Below are 19,627 nucleotides of genomic sequence, written 5' to 3'. Positions count from 1 at the left end.
CAAACAATGCAATGTTTCTGACCCACAATCCTGTGCAGTGGAAATGATGTCACATTGACTGAGCTGCATGGAGACCATATGACACCTTACGCCTGTTCCAAATTGCACACACTTTCCTTCTATTATGGACTGCAAAGACAGATGTGTGACCAAAAGGAGAAGTGCCATGTTATGAGAAAGTATTCCCCAATTGTATGCATATTGCATAAAACAGTAGTACTTTGTAAGGGCAGATGCAGTACATGCTGTAAAAGTGGAAACTAAGCAATTCAGAACACAGCCAAGATTCTGGTTGAGAGAAAGTAAGCAATATTTGGCTTATTTGCTGGCAGTTTCCCATCAGAAAAGGCTGTCTGAGGGCAAGGTTAAGTGGTAAACACATTCTAAATACAGTGCACATTTAAACTGATATTGATTTTTGTAACAACAAACAGAGGAAACACTTTGCACATCTATTAAACAAGACAGGTGCGTTGGAGAGAGAAGACCAAAAAGTTGCAAAAGGACTCTCGCGCACTGTCTAACTTGCAATATATCATTTATTTGCGACATTTGGGTACCAAAGCTTCATCAGGCAAAACTATTTTTGTTTCTATTTTGCCTGATGAAGGTCTAGTATTGAAACGTCGCAAATAAATGATATATCGCACGTTAGACAGTGTGCGGGAGTCCTTTTGCAACTATTTTAGGTGGCTAAAATACATTTTGTTCGGCTGAACCTGTCCATACCAGCTTTCATGATGGTCTTCCTCTGTGCTTCTCCAAACTTTGGGATGTGCTGACTGTCATCTTCTGTAGGTAATAAACTGGCTATGATTAACTACCTCATACAACCCCACTACAAATGATCTTAACTACACCTTTAAAAACAGTTTTAGCATTCACAGTCTTGCCTTTTAAAGTAAGTGAAACTCTGAGGTATCAACTGAGCTTAAAAATATCTGTTAATATGGTTTTATAAGACCAAGTCACGATGTTTGTCCTAAAAATCATCACAAACTCTCTGTCTCTCAAAGTTTCATTAAAGTAACAAAGTTTAAATCAATAAAGATTTCAGTGGACTTTAGAACAACAATTGTGAGGACCCAATAGGATTTTAAGAGCTTCAGAAGTGTTTGTAAAAACTCTACAGAATGTCAGCACAACATAAAAGCACTTGAAATGAAAGAAACACAGACTGGGCACTCAGCCCAAGATCACAGCAAGATACACTGTGCAATACTCAGGAGAGTGACAAATATTTGCAAAAAGTAATGCGCATTTGTCCTGTTTGCACGTTGGATAGCTGCATCACCAGCATATGTACTAACTGACACCTACCACGGTTGGGAGGATTACTTTAAAAATGTATTCTGATACAGTTATTGATTAACTGTTGGATGTTGAGCTCTTGGAGATGATAACATATCCAAAGCTGGAAGTCAGTCCAGTCACTGTGTTGTGATGCTGTTCCCCTTTTCTGATTTAAGGACAAAACAATGGCCAAATTTCCCCACGCTGAAGAATTTTTTCACTAGAGGTCACAATAATGAAATGATTGTGAGATTAGCTGGTTTCACCGGAGACCTTTGGTGGTGGTGTGGTCGTTACCACGGCAACCCTTGCAGAGAGGCTGGTGATGTTTGAACACATAAATCCGATCTGATCGCCTGCAAATAACAGTGTGGACAGTCTGTCTTAAAGATTTGACAAACAAATAGTATTTGCCTGCAGTCTGAACCAGGGCTTAATCGTAGCGAAAAGGTTGGTCAAAGGGAAATCTTTGCCCTGACGAAAGGTCAGAGAAGAATCATCCAGTGGAGACCTCAAATATGTCTACCTCCTACCCAGAAGTTTAGTTCAGGCCAGGGTCAGACAAATGCATCCACTAACTGAAACGCTTCTCTTCCATCAGTATTTCTAAAAGGGAAACTTGCCACTTTTAATGTGGATGCCCAATTTGCGTTGATGAAGCAATAAATTCTTCAGTGTGTGCTATATAGATAAAGAAAACAGAGTCCGCCTGTGGCAATATCTTGGATATATTACAGAGAACTGGATAAAGCACTGGAGGGAGGCCTCCATTCATTCATATGAGAGCTGGTCATAAGTATGCCAACTTTGATGTCACATTGTGCATCCCTCAGCCAATCAGCTAACTCCTGGTTTAGCCTCCGCTAGCTTGAGTTAGCTAGCTTGGGATAAAATAACTGAATCATGCACCTCTTCTACACTTTCCCACTGTTATTGGACCAGAGGAATAAAATTCTGATGGCAAATTGAGTGATTTTGCATGAGTTGTGGTGCTAAAAGAAATGTATCTGTCATTTTGCAGCTGGTTCTTTAACAATGTAAGTCTTCAGGGAGTCGTTTTGGGCTGCAGAACAACACGTGATGTTGTCCTTATACAGTTTAGTCACTATATCAAATTGGCCTCAAAGCCCGGCACTCCTCATGTGGGCTTGTGCAAACTCTGTTGTTCTTCCTTAATCCAGTGATGCGACTGTGTGTAAGGAAGAACTACAGCTAATTTCTGCTCTCATTTCTAGCCTCTGCCTCTGGGCAGCCAGCAGGCCTGCTAAATGAGTGTTTTTGTTATCTAACTCTATGTTTTGGCCAACAAAATAACAGGAGGGTGGCGATAACACAGCAACATTGGTGTTAGAGTCACAACCTCCTGCAATGCATCCTGGTACATGAAGGCACTGCTGCACTGTTCCATAGGCAGAAAAAAGTAATCACACACCGAGGAATTTAATGATTATTTTTTGAGCTTTTTTGCTTTAATCATAGTGACAGCTGAAGATATGACAGGAAAGGGGGGTGAAGACAGAGGGGATGACATGCAGCAAATGGACCGCAGGCAGGATTTGAACCAGCAGCCGCTGCAGAGGACTAACAGCCTCAGTACATGATGTGCACGCTGTACCAACTGAGCTATAGGGTTGCCCCACACTGAGGAATTTAAATGACTACATTTACCATCATTTTGCTGATTATACATTCACATGAAAAGTGCCAAAGTTTCCCTTTAAGTCCACGCTTGTAACACATGTTCAGAATGATCCACATTTTAATTGTGTCAATTATAACAATCCTAAAAGTTGTGAAATGGTTCCTATCTAGTTTTGTACAACCAAACAAAAATAACTTACAACTCTCCAAGCTTTTGGAGGACTGAGAAAGCCTGTTCATGTATGTGGCTGATCCTGTTCCGCTGTAAAACCCTGGAATTAAATCCAAAAAAAAAAAAAGAAAAAAAAAGGATAATATTACTACTTTTTGACCTTCTTAATCCCATTTAATGAATCAATGCAGCATCAATTACATGATGTAATTCAAATTCTGAAGAACTAATTTGGAAGCCTCTCACAGAAATTCAAGCAAATGTCAAGTTAATTAAAAGCAAAAACTGTGCTTTTGCCATCGACCGATTAAAGTAAATGTCTACTTACAGAACTGTCAGCATGCTGCATGAGCGTAATGACACATTTCCAATGGTTTCAATGAGATTCCCCTCCAAATCCCTGTAGGAACATTATCACGAATTGCACACACAGAGCGCACACAGAGTGACAAAATACATTTATCATAAGACAGGATCAGTTTTTGACAAGATAGCTTATTTTTTTCTTGACATCCTACTTACAGCCAGTTCAATATCGGCATTTCCCGACAGATGTCATCCAGTTTTGTCAAAGAGTTGTTCAGCAAAACCCTGTCAATCAGTGACACACAATGTAACAAGGTGCGCTGCCTTTTCCATCAGTGGACAGATCAACAAAAGCTCACAATACCAGAGCTTCTTCTGACTTCAGAGGACATCACAACAAAGCAAAACTGATTTAAAAAACACTCACAGCAAAACAAGAGAGTTCAGTCCTGAAAATGTCATGGAGGATATCTGATGGATGTTGTTACTTTCCAGGATCCTATAACAAAAAAGAAGAAACGGCATAAATTAATCTGTGATGTGTTTATCTGTATGCAATAAAAAAAAATACAATGTAAACAAAATCTTTTTTTATCAGTAGGAATTATTAATCACAAAACTGGACTTCTCCACCTATAGCGAACCAATATGTACAGAGAGTAAAATATCCTAATATACTATGCATGGAGCACTTTATATTCTTTTGGGGGAGAGTAAACTTACAACCACTCCAGCTTGTGCAGGTCCTGGAACACCCCCGGCATCAGGACAGATATCTTGTTGTAGCTCAGATACCTTAGAGAGGAAAGAAGAGTTTGAAAAGTTACCTGAAGAGGAAGTTCCTTTTACATGTGGAATAAACTAATGAGAAAACATTTTCCTTGTTTCTTTTATTGCACAGCTCAGTAGTATTCAGACTGCATTCCATGTAGTTCATAAAGCAACACTTCATTTGAAGGGGTGTGCATAAGACTGTCATAGCCATGTCCTTATGGTTATGGGAGAAAAAGTTGCACACTCATAGCCACGATGCAAAAGACAATATTCTTTATTTTACCAGTGTTTTGACATGACATTCAAAATGATTCAGGGTATACATGGATGTATTACTCGCAATTTCCACCAGGCATGGCTGCGCCGTGTTATGGCCATGCCGCAGCAGTGAGAGTGATCCGCAGCCATTCCAGACAACGCTTGTGATTCCACCAGAAGCGCTGTGGCTCATCCCTGAAGCGGTTCTCTGCCCTGCTCCATTTCAAATATGTGCCAAAACTATTTTTGATGGATGCTGCGTCAATTAGCTGAGAGCAGATAAATGGGCAGGAATTCAAACACAAAAAAGACAAGGAGAATCCGGGTAATTTTCAAAACAAAAGACCCCGTGCAGACGTGCAATCATAAAGACAGACAGAAAAGAAACTGTTTAACCACATAGCCTGCTCATCCATGGTAGAAGCACAAAGAGCAAGAAAAGAGGACATGATAAACAAAATCTGAGCAAGTAAACATAATAAAGTGGGCAAAATGCTCCGCTGCTGAAAGGCCTCTGAAACGCTGCTGTTGGGTGCTGCAGCCATGCCTACGACAGATCAGAACCGTGGAGCAGACGTGCCACGCCTGATGGAATTTCTGGGTTATAATGAAGTAGATAATGTATGCAAAGAGGGCACACGTTCAATCCGACTAGAATTGCTCGCTTCACTCATAAGCCAAAAGACTTCCTGGGTTAATTCCTGGTTATTCAGCACACTGAATGAGCACAGAAGTGTTTCCACACCTTGTCCACAGACACCAGCTCCCGCTGAGCCCATGGGCTTTACATTTTGATGACATCACAGATTTTTAAATCCGTTTTCTCGGTTCTAGGAGAATGTTACAAATGTAAAAGTTCCATGGATCAAAAATTCATCATAGTGAGAGTCATAGCTGAGCTTGCTTGCAGTTCAAGGTGTTTTATGGGTCTATTTTATAATGGTGGCTTACTGGGAATATGCTTTTGGAGCTGGTGGTGAATTTTTTTTGCTGCAATATTACGAGTGGCTGAGTGGCAAGGCCCCATCTAGGTTTATATAATACCTCTATGGGGTATAGCTTGTGAAGAATATTTCTTTTGCATCATGGCAACAAGTGTGCAGCTATTTTCTCCCACAACCTGTTCTGTTCCTCACCAATATCAGTGAGCATTCTTCCTTCCTGGCAATGACACCTGCTATGAGCATGAGGACTGAGAATGTTTAATACTGTTGTCATTAAATGTCATATATGCTTTTTTTACCATGCCTGAGTATAGTTGTCACACTAATCAAACAAACTGGACTTTGGATTCTTTGCTTGCACTTCTCCAGTTTATGGACCAAATATGGTTTCACCCATGTCTTTTATTATTGGACACTCCCCTCCCCTGATGTTATGTTATTTGTAGTGGTTTTCATGATGACCCTGATGAAGGCCACAAGCCAAAAATTCGATGGTCTGATAATAAGGTTGTTCCATATGCTAATATATCAGTGCCTCCCCTCTCCCCTGCTCTGCTCTATAATTAAAGGACTTCTACTGAGCAGGACTGAGAAAAACTTGACACACACACAGATGTGACTAAGCCAGGGATTATGAAGTATGAATGAAACAGTTGATGCAAGCTCAACTTCAGTAGTCTGTCTGAACTAACACATTTTTTTACAGCCTGAACAACTGTTTGCTTTATTACTTAATGGTATGTGTTGCAAAAATGAACAAACTTACAGTCTTGTTAAATTATGCAGCCCTCTGAATGCATCAGGACTCACATCTTGAATTCTGTTGTGCTGAAGATATCTGCATAACAAAAACACAAAACACTTTGAACAATGAGAAGAAAAATAATGCTTTCATTCTGTGTTAAAAAAAAAGAAATTATCTAAATGATCTGAATAAAAATATCCTCCTGCTTCTTTTACACCCTGTAGTGCCATTTATATCATACTTGATACATGAGTTTCTGAGACCTCTAAAACATCAACATGATCAATACTTTTCTGAAAAACCTTGTGTCCAATTTGAGACATGTCTTCTGCCTTCTAGTGGAATTTCAGAACGCTGCAGGCAGCAGTCAGCCACTGAGTGCAAAATCCAACATGGCTGCCTTCACGAGGTGACTCGCACATTCTTGGCAGAGAAATCTTTGATAATTTCAAAAAGGTTCCAGTTGAATAACAATTATATTGTCACTAATATTTCAGTACAAATATTTAAATATTTACTGTAAAACCATGTTGAAAATGCGCCTACCAAACATGATATAGCAGGTACATAAGATAAATTAATTCATGTGTTAATGCCTCAATCATTATTCTCTTGAATATATTGATCCAATCTGCACTATGCCTACCACAACCACAAATACACTGTTTAATAAACTAATAAAAGATATCACTTTAAGATGAATTTAAAGCAGAAATTGAGATATTTATATGGGTTTTTTAAAAACGAAACCTGCTCTCATGATAATCATGTGGATGTTACAAACAATTATTATTTAACAATTATTATGAGCACCTAGTGTGCACTTGCTAATAATTATATCAACAAATTTGGATGTGGAATAAAAAGGTTCCTGTTTGAAAGATAAAAGAACCAAATCAATTAAAACATACCAAATTTTCAAGAAGCTATGAACAATATTTGTTTTTGTTCCTAAAATAAAAATCACTGTGATCGGTGGATGTTTTTTTTCAATGTTTTTTCAATGAATGAATGAAAATTGAAATCAAATCCCCCCCCGACACACACACACACACGCTTAAATTAGGTTGTTTGAGAAACAGAACTTTCACTAATAAAGACTTCAAATATGAATATGAGCCCAGCTAAAAGAAATTAGTATTTGATATCAAACAATCAGGTGTGCACCTTGTATAGTACATACTGTGAGCTTAACAAACCTCCACTGACAGCTGTGTTTTTGTCTCTCTGGGTATTTTACACACCTGCCAACTCATTCTTTGTTATATTTATTTATATATTTATATTTATTTATCTCAGACAAGTTTTCAATTAGGTCGAACCTTCAGAGCAGCGACCGAAGGCCGACAAAGCCAGATGCTTCCTGGCGGAGGATCAGACCTATTCTCCTGCTGCGTCCATCAGTGGCACTGTGAGACACTGATAAACAACGCAACTCGGCGATGAGTGAAGATGCGCGCCAGACGGAACAATCACGTTTGTTTGCGAGCTCAGAAGTTGTCTTACACAGATCAGCTTTGTAGTCGTTAAACTTGTTTGTTGTGTTTGACACTCAAAGGCTGGTCATTATCTCTGCTCTGTGGTATCATGAAGGCATTGTGATTTACTGAATGAACAGTGTGGGCTCTCATGCATGCTAATAGTCCTGCTTTGTATATAGCGCTTATCAGAGCAACACTGAAAAAAGGACAGAAAAATTACAAAGAGAACAATTAGGAAGGACAGAAACACAAATTTCACCACGGTTTTTATCTGCGTTCTGAGCAGTTTTGATATGGATATTCTAATATTAAGAACTAATTTTCTGCTTGGGTTCTATCTCGGAAAACATGAAAAAAGCAATTATTTTCAAGGAACAAAAACAGTTTACTCATAATTTGTTTTAAACCATAAACAATTTATGGTTGGTTTATAAACCAAACATGTATGAGAAAGACTTTTCTTTTTTGGAAGATTTACTTGTTCTTTTAGGATGACTTATCTTTTTCTTATTCATTCCACATTTACAGGTTGAGGAAGAATATATGGATGAATATTTATGAATATGAGGTGACAGTCATAAATGTAGTCATTCTCATGATGGACAGAAGTTCAGTCTTGCTGGGGAGTTTATTTTCATTGTTAGCGACCACATTATCTGGCTAACAGTAGCTTCTTAAGGTTAGTTTGGCAGCCAGGGTGGGAAACTTTTAAAATGTGAACATTACCAGTCATTGACAGATAAATGTTTAAATCCACCAGCCATTCAATACTAAATCATTATTTTGTCTGAAATCTACCAATCACTTCCCTATCTTACCAGCATTTGGGGGTTTAACTTACTTTCCCACCCTGCTAGCAGCTAATGCTAATGCTTGCTAATGCCTGCTAGCACTAAAGGATGGGTTACTCCAGTCACTAGCAAAAACCTGAAGCTATCCCTTAACTTGGTCTAGTCTCTGTAGACTAAGATTAGGAAGCTAACTTGGTGGCTAGCTAACAATGAAAATAAACTCCTCAGCAAGATATAAAATGATTTTAAAAAAGACTGAACTTGACATTTGTACTGCTGTCCTTCTTCAGACTATCAACAAAATCCTCAATTTTGAAGTTTCTTATAAACATTGTGTTTGACATTTTCTCATGTCCTCTCTGCTCTTTTTTACATTATCGAGCAGTGTCATCATGACAAAGACACAGACTCTGATTGGTCCTCTTGTGTGCCTTCCAAGCACTGATTGGCTCACAAAGTTTGAACCAAGCCCACATAAAAAGTCCAAAATAAATATAAATTAAAAAAGCACACCTCACATAATGTTGATAGATTGTCAAATAACAAAATTTTGACAAAATGTCAGATAGAACCTTATAATTCCAAGGACCATGAGGCAAAATATAAAATAAAATGCAGCTAAATAATAAAAAAAAATACATTATAAATAAACAAATAAATAGATACACAACAAAGAAATATCATATATTCATGGAAACTCACAATTTCTGTAGGCTCTGGTACTTCATGAATGTGTTTGCTGCCAGTTTCTGTAGATGGTTCCTTTGTAGGGACCTGAGGGACAGCGAGAAGCTCAAAATCAGAAAATAGAGAGGCTGAATCACACCATCAACATGCACTGCACTCCTTCAGACTGTCGGTTATAATTTCAACATGTGGGTTTAAATTATGAAGCCTTAAAATGTCTAATTAATGGGGTTTTTGAGCCTGAGGACCTGTTCAACATGAAAAAGGCTCTCTCAACACCAATACTGCAGAAGACTTTTCTTCCCCTCTCTCAACAGTGAATGTTATCTTTTAAACTAGATAGCTGAGATAAAACAAGCAAACAAACAAACAAAAAAAAACTGTTTCAAATAAATTGTATTCCTATCTCATTCTTTATCATTGGGGTCTTCGCTCTCTATCATTTTAAATGAAATTAGGATGGCAACTATTTATACTGTTTGACATGTAATTGCATTTTCAAACCCTTAGAGATCCAAAAGAACTTTTACAGCACAGTTTTTGTGTAAATATGTTTCTAAGATTAAAAAAAAAGGTGGGCAGACATTAACCACTATCAAAAATCTATAACATCTAAATAAAAGCATAGTAAAGAAATAAAAATAAAATTACTATCATTAACAAACACCTTTTTAAATTGAGCCAGTTTTCAGAAAAATTAATCTGCGAACATGACGTACTATAGTCTTTTTCATTCTGTTTTATCATCTAAAGGAGACTTAGCCAATTGATTCTAAAGCTTTTAACGGATTAATCAATCAACGGATTAAAGGCTCATCCACTCACACACTGTCATGTCAAATGCATGAAAGTGGTCATATTTGAGACAAAGTTTTCTGTGTCTTAACGTTAACACTTAACACACTGTAAAAATAAACTATTTGTTTTGACTAAAAAAGCTAAGGCAGCCTGGACACTAACTTTTTTTTAAATTTGTATGAATTTGACAAGACAAATTAAGGTAATTTTCAAATTCAAATAAATACGTTTTTCCAGTCAAATAAACTTGAGTCAGTTGTACTTGAGGAAACATGGTCAATGAGTTTAAGATATTAAGTCAGAACAACCAACAACTTTTCAGTCACACTGACAAACAATACAAACAAATTTAATTTCCTTTTGTACAACACACACACAATTTTCATCATATATGTTTTTTCAAACTATGATAAAGGGTCTCAGGGGAGTTTTAACTCTCAAACAATGCATGCTGGGAAGTCTGCTAATATGCTGATCATGTTTCTTTAGAAACTTAATTTAATGAGTTGATTTAAGTCTGTACAGTACATTTATTTAACTCATCATGTCAAGCCTTTGTGTTCTGAAAAATAAACACTTGAAATTAAATCGAACAAATAAAACCCTTTTATTTAGTTTTAACAGTATTGTAAAACATTGTCATTCTTCCTGAGGATGTGATGATTCTGGTCCATTTCTGTAACAACATCAAAGGTAAAGGAACACACTTTCTTACCAAAAACACACTGGGCCTCATACAAGAACATTTTCATGTTCTTATCCTAACTTGCATTTCTTTTCTCTGACTGGTTGATGCTAGTGGGCACGGCATGTCCGGGCCACGGTTTTGATTTGTCCTCCACAAATCTGCAGCCCCTATCAGCAGTGTTTCAGCAGCAGAATGTTTTGTCCACCTGATTATGTTAACTTCAGTTCAGGTTTTGTTGATTTGCTCCTCTTGCCTTGCTTTTTGTGCTTCTACCACAGATAAGTAAGTTGGGTAGTTAAATTGTGTCTTTTCTGATGATTTTCTGAGGTCTTTTTTGATTGCGAATCTGCAAGGGGTCTTTTATTTTGAAAATTGACTGGAGTCTCTGCTTTTTTGTGTGTGTCTGACCTCCTGCCTGCTCAATCTGCTCTGTGCTAATTGATGTGGCATCTGTTAAAAATAGACTTGGTGTGCATTTGAAGCAGAGCAAAGCTGCGCTGAGGAGCTACTGGTGGAATCACAAGCATCGTGTAGAATGGCTTTGATCAGCTCCGGCTGACGTGGCACAGCCACAACGCGACGCCAGCCACACCTGGTGGAATCAAGCCATGAGGTTTGTGAGTTTTCCAAGCCACATTCACCAAACTGTCTTCACTGCATAAATGTAAATGAGTCATTTGAGCCTGATGAGCAGCAGCTGAGTGCCCCTGAAGTGGCCGTACCAGGCTACCTCTTCCACTTTATTTGTATGCAAGTTTCATGCAGAGACATTTTACCAAAGCCTTGCTTATTATTTCAGTTAAGCAGTGTCAGTAATTGCATTAGAGGACATGGAACAATTTGAAGATATTAATAGTGAACCTGCCCATGATGTGTAATCACAGCCGTGCCATAGTGTGACAGAAATAAAGAGTGAATGGTATAGCATGAGGTTTCAACCTAAAAAAAAGTGTTTCTAAAGTGACAGTAATGGAGTTATTAGACACGATTATATCCAACAGTGGGTAATGTTGCAGGTGTAATAGATGATAAAGACCCTGAGGCAGCTGTTAGAGTGAGAAATGTCAAATTATGCCAGTAAAAATCATAAAACCCCACAAAATTACCAGTGTATTGTCAAACCTTGATAATAATTATACGGCGAACATGGACTTATTATTTCAGGTCAAATCAGAGGTGCGATATTTAATTTGTATGAAAGAGAAAAATCTCAGGAGGTAAAATTAACTGAAGGTCACATTTTGAATCGTTTGTATGAGACACAATGTGTGTGTGGAGGCCAAATACTCATGATGCAAGAATGAATAAAGACTTTCGCTCTGCGCGTGACGCTTTAAAAGTGGATTTTCAGAGGAAAAAAAAGCCTGCACACTGCTTCTGCTCAGCATAACAATTTATTGATCCTACCTCTGTTTTTTAGTCCCTCTGGATCTTTGTTAAGAGCGTTTCAAACAGTTGAGTTAACTTGGTGATGCTCTGCCTGTCTGTGTGTGCATTATTCTCCTGTGGGAGAGAGTATTTATGATCAATGTTGTAATAATTGTCAGTCCTGAAATATTAATAAGCTCCTGACTAGGACTGCAATTTTTTTCCCATAGTTGAAAATGTTAATGATTGATTTTCTTATTTTTTCTAATTTTTCGTCATTTTAAGTTGAAGTTTCTTTATTCAACAAAAAGGCCTCTGCCAGACAAAAGAATGAGAAACAATTACTGCCATTTCCACACTACCAAATAAATATCGAAGAAGCTAATACATTTTTAATCTGTTAAATTCTTAATGGCTTAGAACAAAACTGCTGTGAAACATTTTATTCCTCTGATTCACCAGGTTTCCTGCTCCCAGCTGTCCCTCTCCCCATTCAGTCTGTACCTTGCATGACCATCTATCTATCATATATCTAGCTATCTCTCCATCCTCTCCCCTTCAAACGTAGCCATGTGAGAGTGCAGTGGAGTCGAGACAAGAGAAACAGAGAAACTGAACAGAGCGGTTAAGAGGAGTGTCTGAACAGTTTAGGACAGCAGTTTTTCGAAGACTGTAGGACTTCCCTCAGACAAAGCTTGGAAAAAGGCAACCTCCCCCCTTTATTTACTCACACCTGGTTTGGAGCACACCTATGGCTTTAAAAACCCCTGGTTTAGGTTATTTGTCTGTGAATAAATGCTACAACTTCCCAAGTGACCAAAGCCAAGCCACTTTCTTGCATACTGCTGAAAGGGGTTAGCTCAGCTGTTCTTAGTTTAGTGACAAGCTGTTCCTACTTTGTTTGGAGATGAACACAACCCTTTACCTCAGTTACCAGTAAAAGCAGACTCCTTGGGCACCCACTGGGTGACCCGCAAACATTGTGTAATGGGTAAAAAAAAGATATTTATATAAATTCACGGGTGTGGACACAGGAAAATGAATTAACTGCAGGTGGGTAGCAGGTGAAAACAATGATATAACACATACAATCCAATAATATCTTCTTTTTCCTCAGAGAAATCAGAAATGAATTTGGTTGTGCAGTATTTTTAACATTTTCATCCAATAATACAGTAATCTCAAACCTAATGAACAGCCAGGATTTGACTGTGAAAGCCCATGACACAACCTTTGACCCCGCATCCTGCCAAACAATGTTACATCACAGTTTGAGCTGACTGCGATGTAGGCTAGCTGCTGGTTAAAATGGATGACATACAGATAAAAATACCAAATTATGGACAAGTCGGAAATTTTGGAGGATTTGGTGTAGTCGAAGACTGCGAGAATAACGTTGTCAGTGGCTTTGCTGCTTGTAAAAACTTTCAAAATCTGTTTTCACATATGCACTCTGAACTATTTTCTGAGAATCACACATACTGCACACGATAGGAGATTGTTCATACTAGAAGTGTTCATACGTGTTAGAAATAGTCTGTATGGTTTGGGCGAGGGCTGGTGCCTGCAGAGTGAGGAGGAGGAGGAAGACTCATCTCTAATGATGACTGTTTTGATATCAATACAATCTCTAAATAACAAACTGTGATGGAGGTGGGGAAGGGTGATAGATGCATGTAGATACAGATCAGCTAACTCCAGTGTGCTGACTCAGTGGTGACCTTTATTCGTAGGATGGTGAAGGCATGTCCCGCCATGCCAAATAATCACCTCCCGGCAGGAGAGGCACTTCTTGGTGCACTGTTTATCTGTTTATATTCTGATGTTTTCACATCATAATGATGCAGAGAGGCGTTAAAACTCGAGCTCAAACAATATGAGACTCATGCAGGCTGATGCTGATTGGCAGATAGTCTGTATGAAAACGAAACTATTAAGTGGACTTTGGACTAGGGACCTGGCAGGGTTACGTCTGGGCATCTGTGTTCACACATGCAGCTCCCCCCAGTAGTTTCTAGGTGATTACAGAGTTGCAGTGCACGTGTGAAAGGGATTTAATGCAAACCACAAAGTAAGCAAGCCAATGACAGACATGGATATTTGTCTGTTGGGGGCAGCAGGTGTCAGTTCATGTGCTCCCCCACTCCCCTTATCCAGCAGGCCATCATATTCAAGATTCTTGGCATCACGTTATTCGGACATTTATGTCATGGATTTTTAGGATTGACAGCAGATGTGGAGATGGTGCCTTGATGCGCTTGTGAATACAGTGGACTGGTCTGCTGAGCAGCGGTTTCTGGACACTGGATGTACTGTGGTGTTAAATGGAGAAGTTTGGGGAGTGTGTGGCACATCAATAGTGTCCACAGCTGTCTGTATACTCGTCCGTTTGAGGGTAATTCAGCCTTAATGCTGTTTAAACAGTGGAGTGGCGTATGTCAGATCTATCAGTGACTCTCCTGATATATGTGGTGGATTACATCGATTCGTCTCTGATCAAAGTTGAGGCTCCAAATGACACACAGGCTCTGAACAATCTGTTTAAGTAACCTAATCATCTTTTAGTGTAAATATTTAAAATTATTAAATGAACAAATAGTTGTATGACAGTTTTCTTCTGTGTTGTCATAATGTAATTTGCTTTTTCTTCATCATCATTAATATTTTACAGTACAAAAGGTCTGGTCTAGGGCACTCTTTGAACTTTGATGTTAACAACAAAATATACAAAAGTATTGATGAACGCCACAAAAGTTCTTCAATTGTTCATACACACAATTATAGATCAAATCTGTGCGTATGAATAATTCATGCATGAGGCTCATTGTCTTTTGTGATTAGCTGTGAAAATGTCCTTATATAACCCTTTTCAAAACGTATTTTACAGAAATAATCATTGTTGGGACAATATAGAGGTAATCAAGTAAAGACATTTCCTGCCAAATGAGTTCATTCCTCCTCTGTCAGGATGCAGAAACAATTTAGCAAAAAGGTCATAGATAAGCTGTAATTTAATGAAAGCCTGTGCAGTAAATGGAAGAAGACAATGAGTACAGAGTGTTATGATTTGAAATAACGCTCTCGCATTTGGATAGACTTGGAAACTGAAGCATTTTGATAATAAACAGGGCCTGTGGGCGAATCCTGTTCTGTGTAAACAAAAGCTTGCATTACGAAGCAGAAGAATAGCTGTCTGGGAACTGAGTGTCATAACTAAAAACCCACTAAGTGTTTACTGTTGTTTAACTTGGATTTTCATTTTTTCTAATTCATATAATACTGTAATCTAACTCATTCATTTCACTTTGGCTCTTCAGTGCACCCACTCTCTCTAAATCTTTCCTGAACAAAAAAAAATCAAATGAAATAGAAGTTATGTGTTTACAATTCAAGCGCTAACATCTCTTTTTTGTTCAAACAGAATAAAGTCACCATGAACTGCAATGGCTGCCATGGCTAAAATGGCAAGAAAGAGTGCCACCAACACTAAGTGAAGCAAAACAAAGGAAAAATACTTCACTTTACTGGGAGTGTTAACTGACAAAACAATCTCAACAAAGTGCAAAGAAGAAAACACCACAACAATAAACTGAGAGATCAAAACTCCTGTCTGGAACTAAAAAGTATTTATCCTGCGTGTTGCTCTGGTCTCGTTAACTTATTTCACTTCATAAAGTGAAGTAATGCCAGATAAAGTAGTATTTTCTCTTCTCATATCTCTGTTTTATATCTCTGTCACCCAGGTAAGACTTCAATCAGTCTAGGGAAGGTCCCGGTCATGCCAATCCAGTTTTCAAGTGGATCAAGTAGTAACGCTGTGATCAACTGTATCAAAGGCAGCAGAGATGTCTCGCAGCAGCAAAACAGTACAGTGTCTGAGTTCATCCTAATTGCAATTTCTATACTGTAATATCTTGGAAAACTGGACTGAAACTTTTCAAAGATGATTCGTGAAGGACGTCAGCTGTTAGTGTAGGCGTCATCTATGGGGAGGGCACTTTACTTTTATGTTATCTATCTATCTATCTATCTATCTATCTATCTATCTATCTATCTATCTATCTATCTATCTATCTATATTAAACAATGAAGATGTAAACTCTGTGCTGTAAGGAGGTATGAAATGTGCAGGACAGTCAACAGTGGATTTATACTAGGATATTTGTTGGGGTCTGTAACAAACAAACAAGTTTTCTTTCATCTGGAGAACAAGGTTTTTAGGTCAGGGCGTCTCTGCAGCACTACAGTACCTCATTATAACGCTGTTTTCTCACATTTTTCCTTTTTCACAACACACTCATGCAAAAACCACTCGTACGAACAGATTTGTTCCTAAGCAGTGTGTACTAGTGATTTACAAGAACTTGTCACATTCACCAATTTTCTTATATTTAGAATTTTCTCTCAAAAACAAACACAATGTCTGAGTGGTACAGACCTGTCATAGAGTCATGTGCAGTCAGTCTGCTGACATCCAAACTAGTTTTTCACTAATGTCTGTATATTTCATTAGCTTGAAGACATTCAGAGTTTGAAAAATAAATTACACTTCATAATTATCCTGTTTGACTACATTTCAAATTATAATATAATTGTAAATTTACATAAATCCTCTCATCCTTCATTCAATGACCTATTATTACCTGCTGTCAGGTGTACTTGCCGTATATCTGCACATGCAGTCTCTGAAGTCTCTCTCCATGTGAACATCCTCACTTATTTTGTCCTCTTTCTCCATGATGAAAACTTCCCCTTATCCCCCTCCTCTCGCTGCAGGTATTGATCTGCCCTTGCTGTGGTGAGAAATTTTTGTGTCTCTGAAGTCATTTTCACATCGAGACATTTCCTCTTTATTTCAGTGACAGTCCGACCCTCTGGTAACGTGGCATTAACAGCACTCACTTTTCCCATTTCTTTGCTTTAGCAGCTCTTTTTATTCTGCTGCTGACACTGTTAAAATGATCTCTGAAAGCAAGATGTCAAACTCCAAACTCTTAAAGTTCTTCTTTTTCTCTTTGATTCTATTTTCATGATAGAAACCTTCCCGACACATGGAGCAGGAAGTGTAGCCTTATATGGGATTACTGGGGCGTTAATTCTGCTAATTTACAAGCCTCATGCATGTACACTCAAATATGCACAGGTGGATAACTCACACAGTTATCTGAAGTTATGAGTGTCTGTTGAATCTGACACAGGGTGATCATACGAGTCTTTCGTCGGAAAAAAAGTGAGAGAAATTTAAGACAAGAATACGAAAATATTCTTGCATGAGGCCATGCTTTGGTTCTGCAATTTGGATAATGCACTTGGCAATATCCCAATTAACTGTATGGCCCTAATTTATATTTTATCCAAAACACATCTGGGTGAAATATTGAGAGATGGCAGCATATGATGGACTTCCCCTAAACCACTGGTTGCGGCAAAATGTGGCTCGTACTGAAGAAATACGGCCAAAATCTCTTGAGGAATGTATCCGAAACCTTGCACGAAGTGAGTGAGAGCTTTGCTTTTTAACTATGAATGATCACAAACTTCATCAGGTCGATTGTATGTAAGATTGCGTCGTGGACCGTGCCAGCCTTTTGCTGTGCTCAGCCGCATCTGAACGCAAACAGAATATTGGATCTGTCTCAATTTAATATCAGGACTTTGAAAACACTGAATGTCTTGCTTGAACGAATTTCACTTCCACAAAAGCTGTTCAGACAGACAGTGAAGACAAAAACATGGACTTGGCGTTTCGAGCCCTGCAGCTCTAGTGAAGGCAACCTGCTGCGCAGTTTATATTTTGTTCATTATTACGCTGATTAATGTTGAAATGACCTTCTTCTGCCTCAATAATTATTACACCACCTGATAACTCATTGAACTGATCAGGCTTTATAACCCACATACATCAGGATTGTGTGCTTCAGTTCCCAGAATAGAAAATGTCTCAAGAAGAATATTATTTCCTGCTCCTCACCACATCATACCATCTATCATTTACATATATTTTTGCCCTCCCAATGTTCAACACAAGCTGGCACCCAATCCAGTACTGTAGCTCAAAAGGGTAATTTAGAAATGGGTTAAAATTATTATGATTTTTGGTATCGAGGTTAGATCTTTTCAATAAGGGATACACAACAACTGATTTAAAAACTGGAGGAAAACTCCCACAGATAGAGATTAAACATTGATAAAACATCTGAAGATAAAAATGCAGACACCTCTTTTAAATATCTTGTGGGTAAAACATCTAAAGGAGAGGAGGAAGATTTCATACCGTTAATCACGCTCAGTAAGTCAGACTGGGAAACCAGATTAAAAGAATTCTAATAGACCTCCCTCTGTGGTCGAATAACTGGGAATGGCATGATTTGGGCTCTAATGCAAAAAACTTTATCGACAGAGGACTAAAATTTCTCAGCGCTCTTCAGAGACGGGACTTCATTTAATTTGGAAGGCGGTGGATAAAAGAGTATAAGACCCTAAATAGCAATTTGTGGCTGTGATATTTTGGGCTATTTTCTTAAAAGAATTTAAACACCTGGATGTAAGAAACCAGGTGTGTGTGATGCTGGCTTTACTTTTCTTTCAAGGACGTTCACGTCTCACCGGCTCAGTGAGAAGAGGGTGCATTCGTCACTTCATCTTCCACCAGAGATTCATCTTTGTCTGGCTTCAAGTAAATTACTGACTCATGCCATGACATAGTGGCAAGGTGGTGTTTTGGAGGAGGGGATTTGCTACAGCGCTTCTTCACATGCTGTGACAGTCACAGCCAAGGGTGACGGCTTTCTGGGGATTTCTTGAGCTTTACTGAAAAAAAACGGTGATATTTTCTACTCACATCATGGTGACATTCATTGCCACCACTGGGATATCATGAAGCTGAGCGCCGTCACAGTCCAGCTCCAGGTCTCGGCACTGGCAGAGCTCAGGAACGACACCCAGCACTGGACAGATGGAGAGGAGAAGGAAGGGACATCAGAGGATATGTCAATCAAATGGTAATCAAGACTGGGACTGTTTGTAAGAATGGCAAACTAGAGCTGCTGAAATAGAAGTAGAGATTAAAGTACCTGAGAAAAAAAAGAAAGAATTGGAGGCAAATATTATTAACAGGTCTATCGAGATTTTTCAGTGAATATTCCTGTGTTTAACCAGCTTGATTATCTTTTGCCAAATCCCAGTTTACATAGGTAAGATGTGCTAAATGGAGCAGACTGTTTAGTTTAACCAGGACTTCCAGGCTCCAGTGAAGGTAAATTATATTTGAAGACACATCAATATTAGTCATTAAGGGGCAGCCCATGAACAGCTCCCCTTTGAGAGTTTCATTTGCAGAGATAATTACACATTTGAGTCATGGTTTACCTGCATCCCAGCTAAGTCAATGTTTTTAGAGTTAGTATTGATTGAGGCAAGTTAAAAAGGGCATCTGCTTAGCAGGGATGTTCTGAGCAAATCCACTGGCTTTTGATAGGAGTTGTTTCTTGATTGAGGTATGACTACTGGCAAATACACCCACTTTGCACTTCATTTAAACCTGCCTCTAACACACAGAGATACAAGCACACTACATCTTTAAATGTGGTCAAGGTGCGGCTTTTAATTAAGCATTTTGTTCATGATTTGGATGAAGAGATGACTACAGAATTGGCTGACACAGCTACTAACTTTTACTAAA

The 19,627-nt window shown here is 38.5% G+C and overlaps 1 protein-coding gene across 1 annotated transcript in view; it reads right to left on the bottom strand.

Annotated features, from left to right (window-relative positions):
* The window catches only part of rxfp1 (relaxin family peptide receptor 1), a 124,064-nt gene that overhangs the window by 22,050 nt on the left and 82,387 nt on the right, over positions 1–19,627 (bottom strand). Inside the window, exons 4-11 of the mRNA XM_084718299.1 lie at positions 18,788–18,893; positions 9,108–9,179; positions 6,155–6,226; positions 4,136–4,207; positions 3,840–3,911; positions 3,629–3,697; positions 3,435–3,506; positions 3,135–3,206 (exon numbers count right to left, since the gene is read on the bottom strand). Coding sequence (XP_084574425.1) covers positions 3,135–3,206; positions 3,435–3,506; positions 3,629–3,697; positions 3,840–3,911; positions 4,136–4,207; positions 6,155–6,226; positions 9,108–9,179; positions 18,788–18,893 — 607 coding nt within the window. The remainder of the gene's footprint in view (positions 1–3,134; positions 3,207–3,434; positions 3,507–3,628; positions 3,698–3,839; positions 3,912–4,135; positions 4,208–6,154; positions 6,227–9,107; positions 9,180–18,787; positions 18,894–19,627) is intronic.

The sequence above is a fragment of the Lutjanus erythropterus genome, chromosome 5, assembly GCF_056507025.1.
Source record: "Lutjanus erythropterus isolate fLutEry1 chromosome 5, fLutEry1.hap2, whole genome shotgun sequence".
Lineage (NCBI taxonomy): Eukaryota > Metazoa > Chordata > Actinopteri > Lutjaniformes > Lutjanidae > Lutjanus > Lutjanus erythropterus.
Note: the sequence above shows the minus strand (reverse complement) of the source record. Positions and strands in the feature narration are given on the sequence as shown.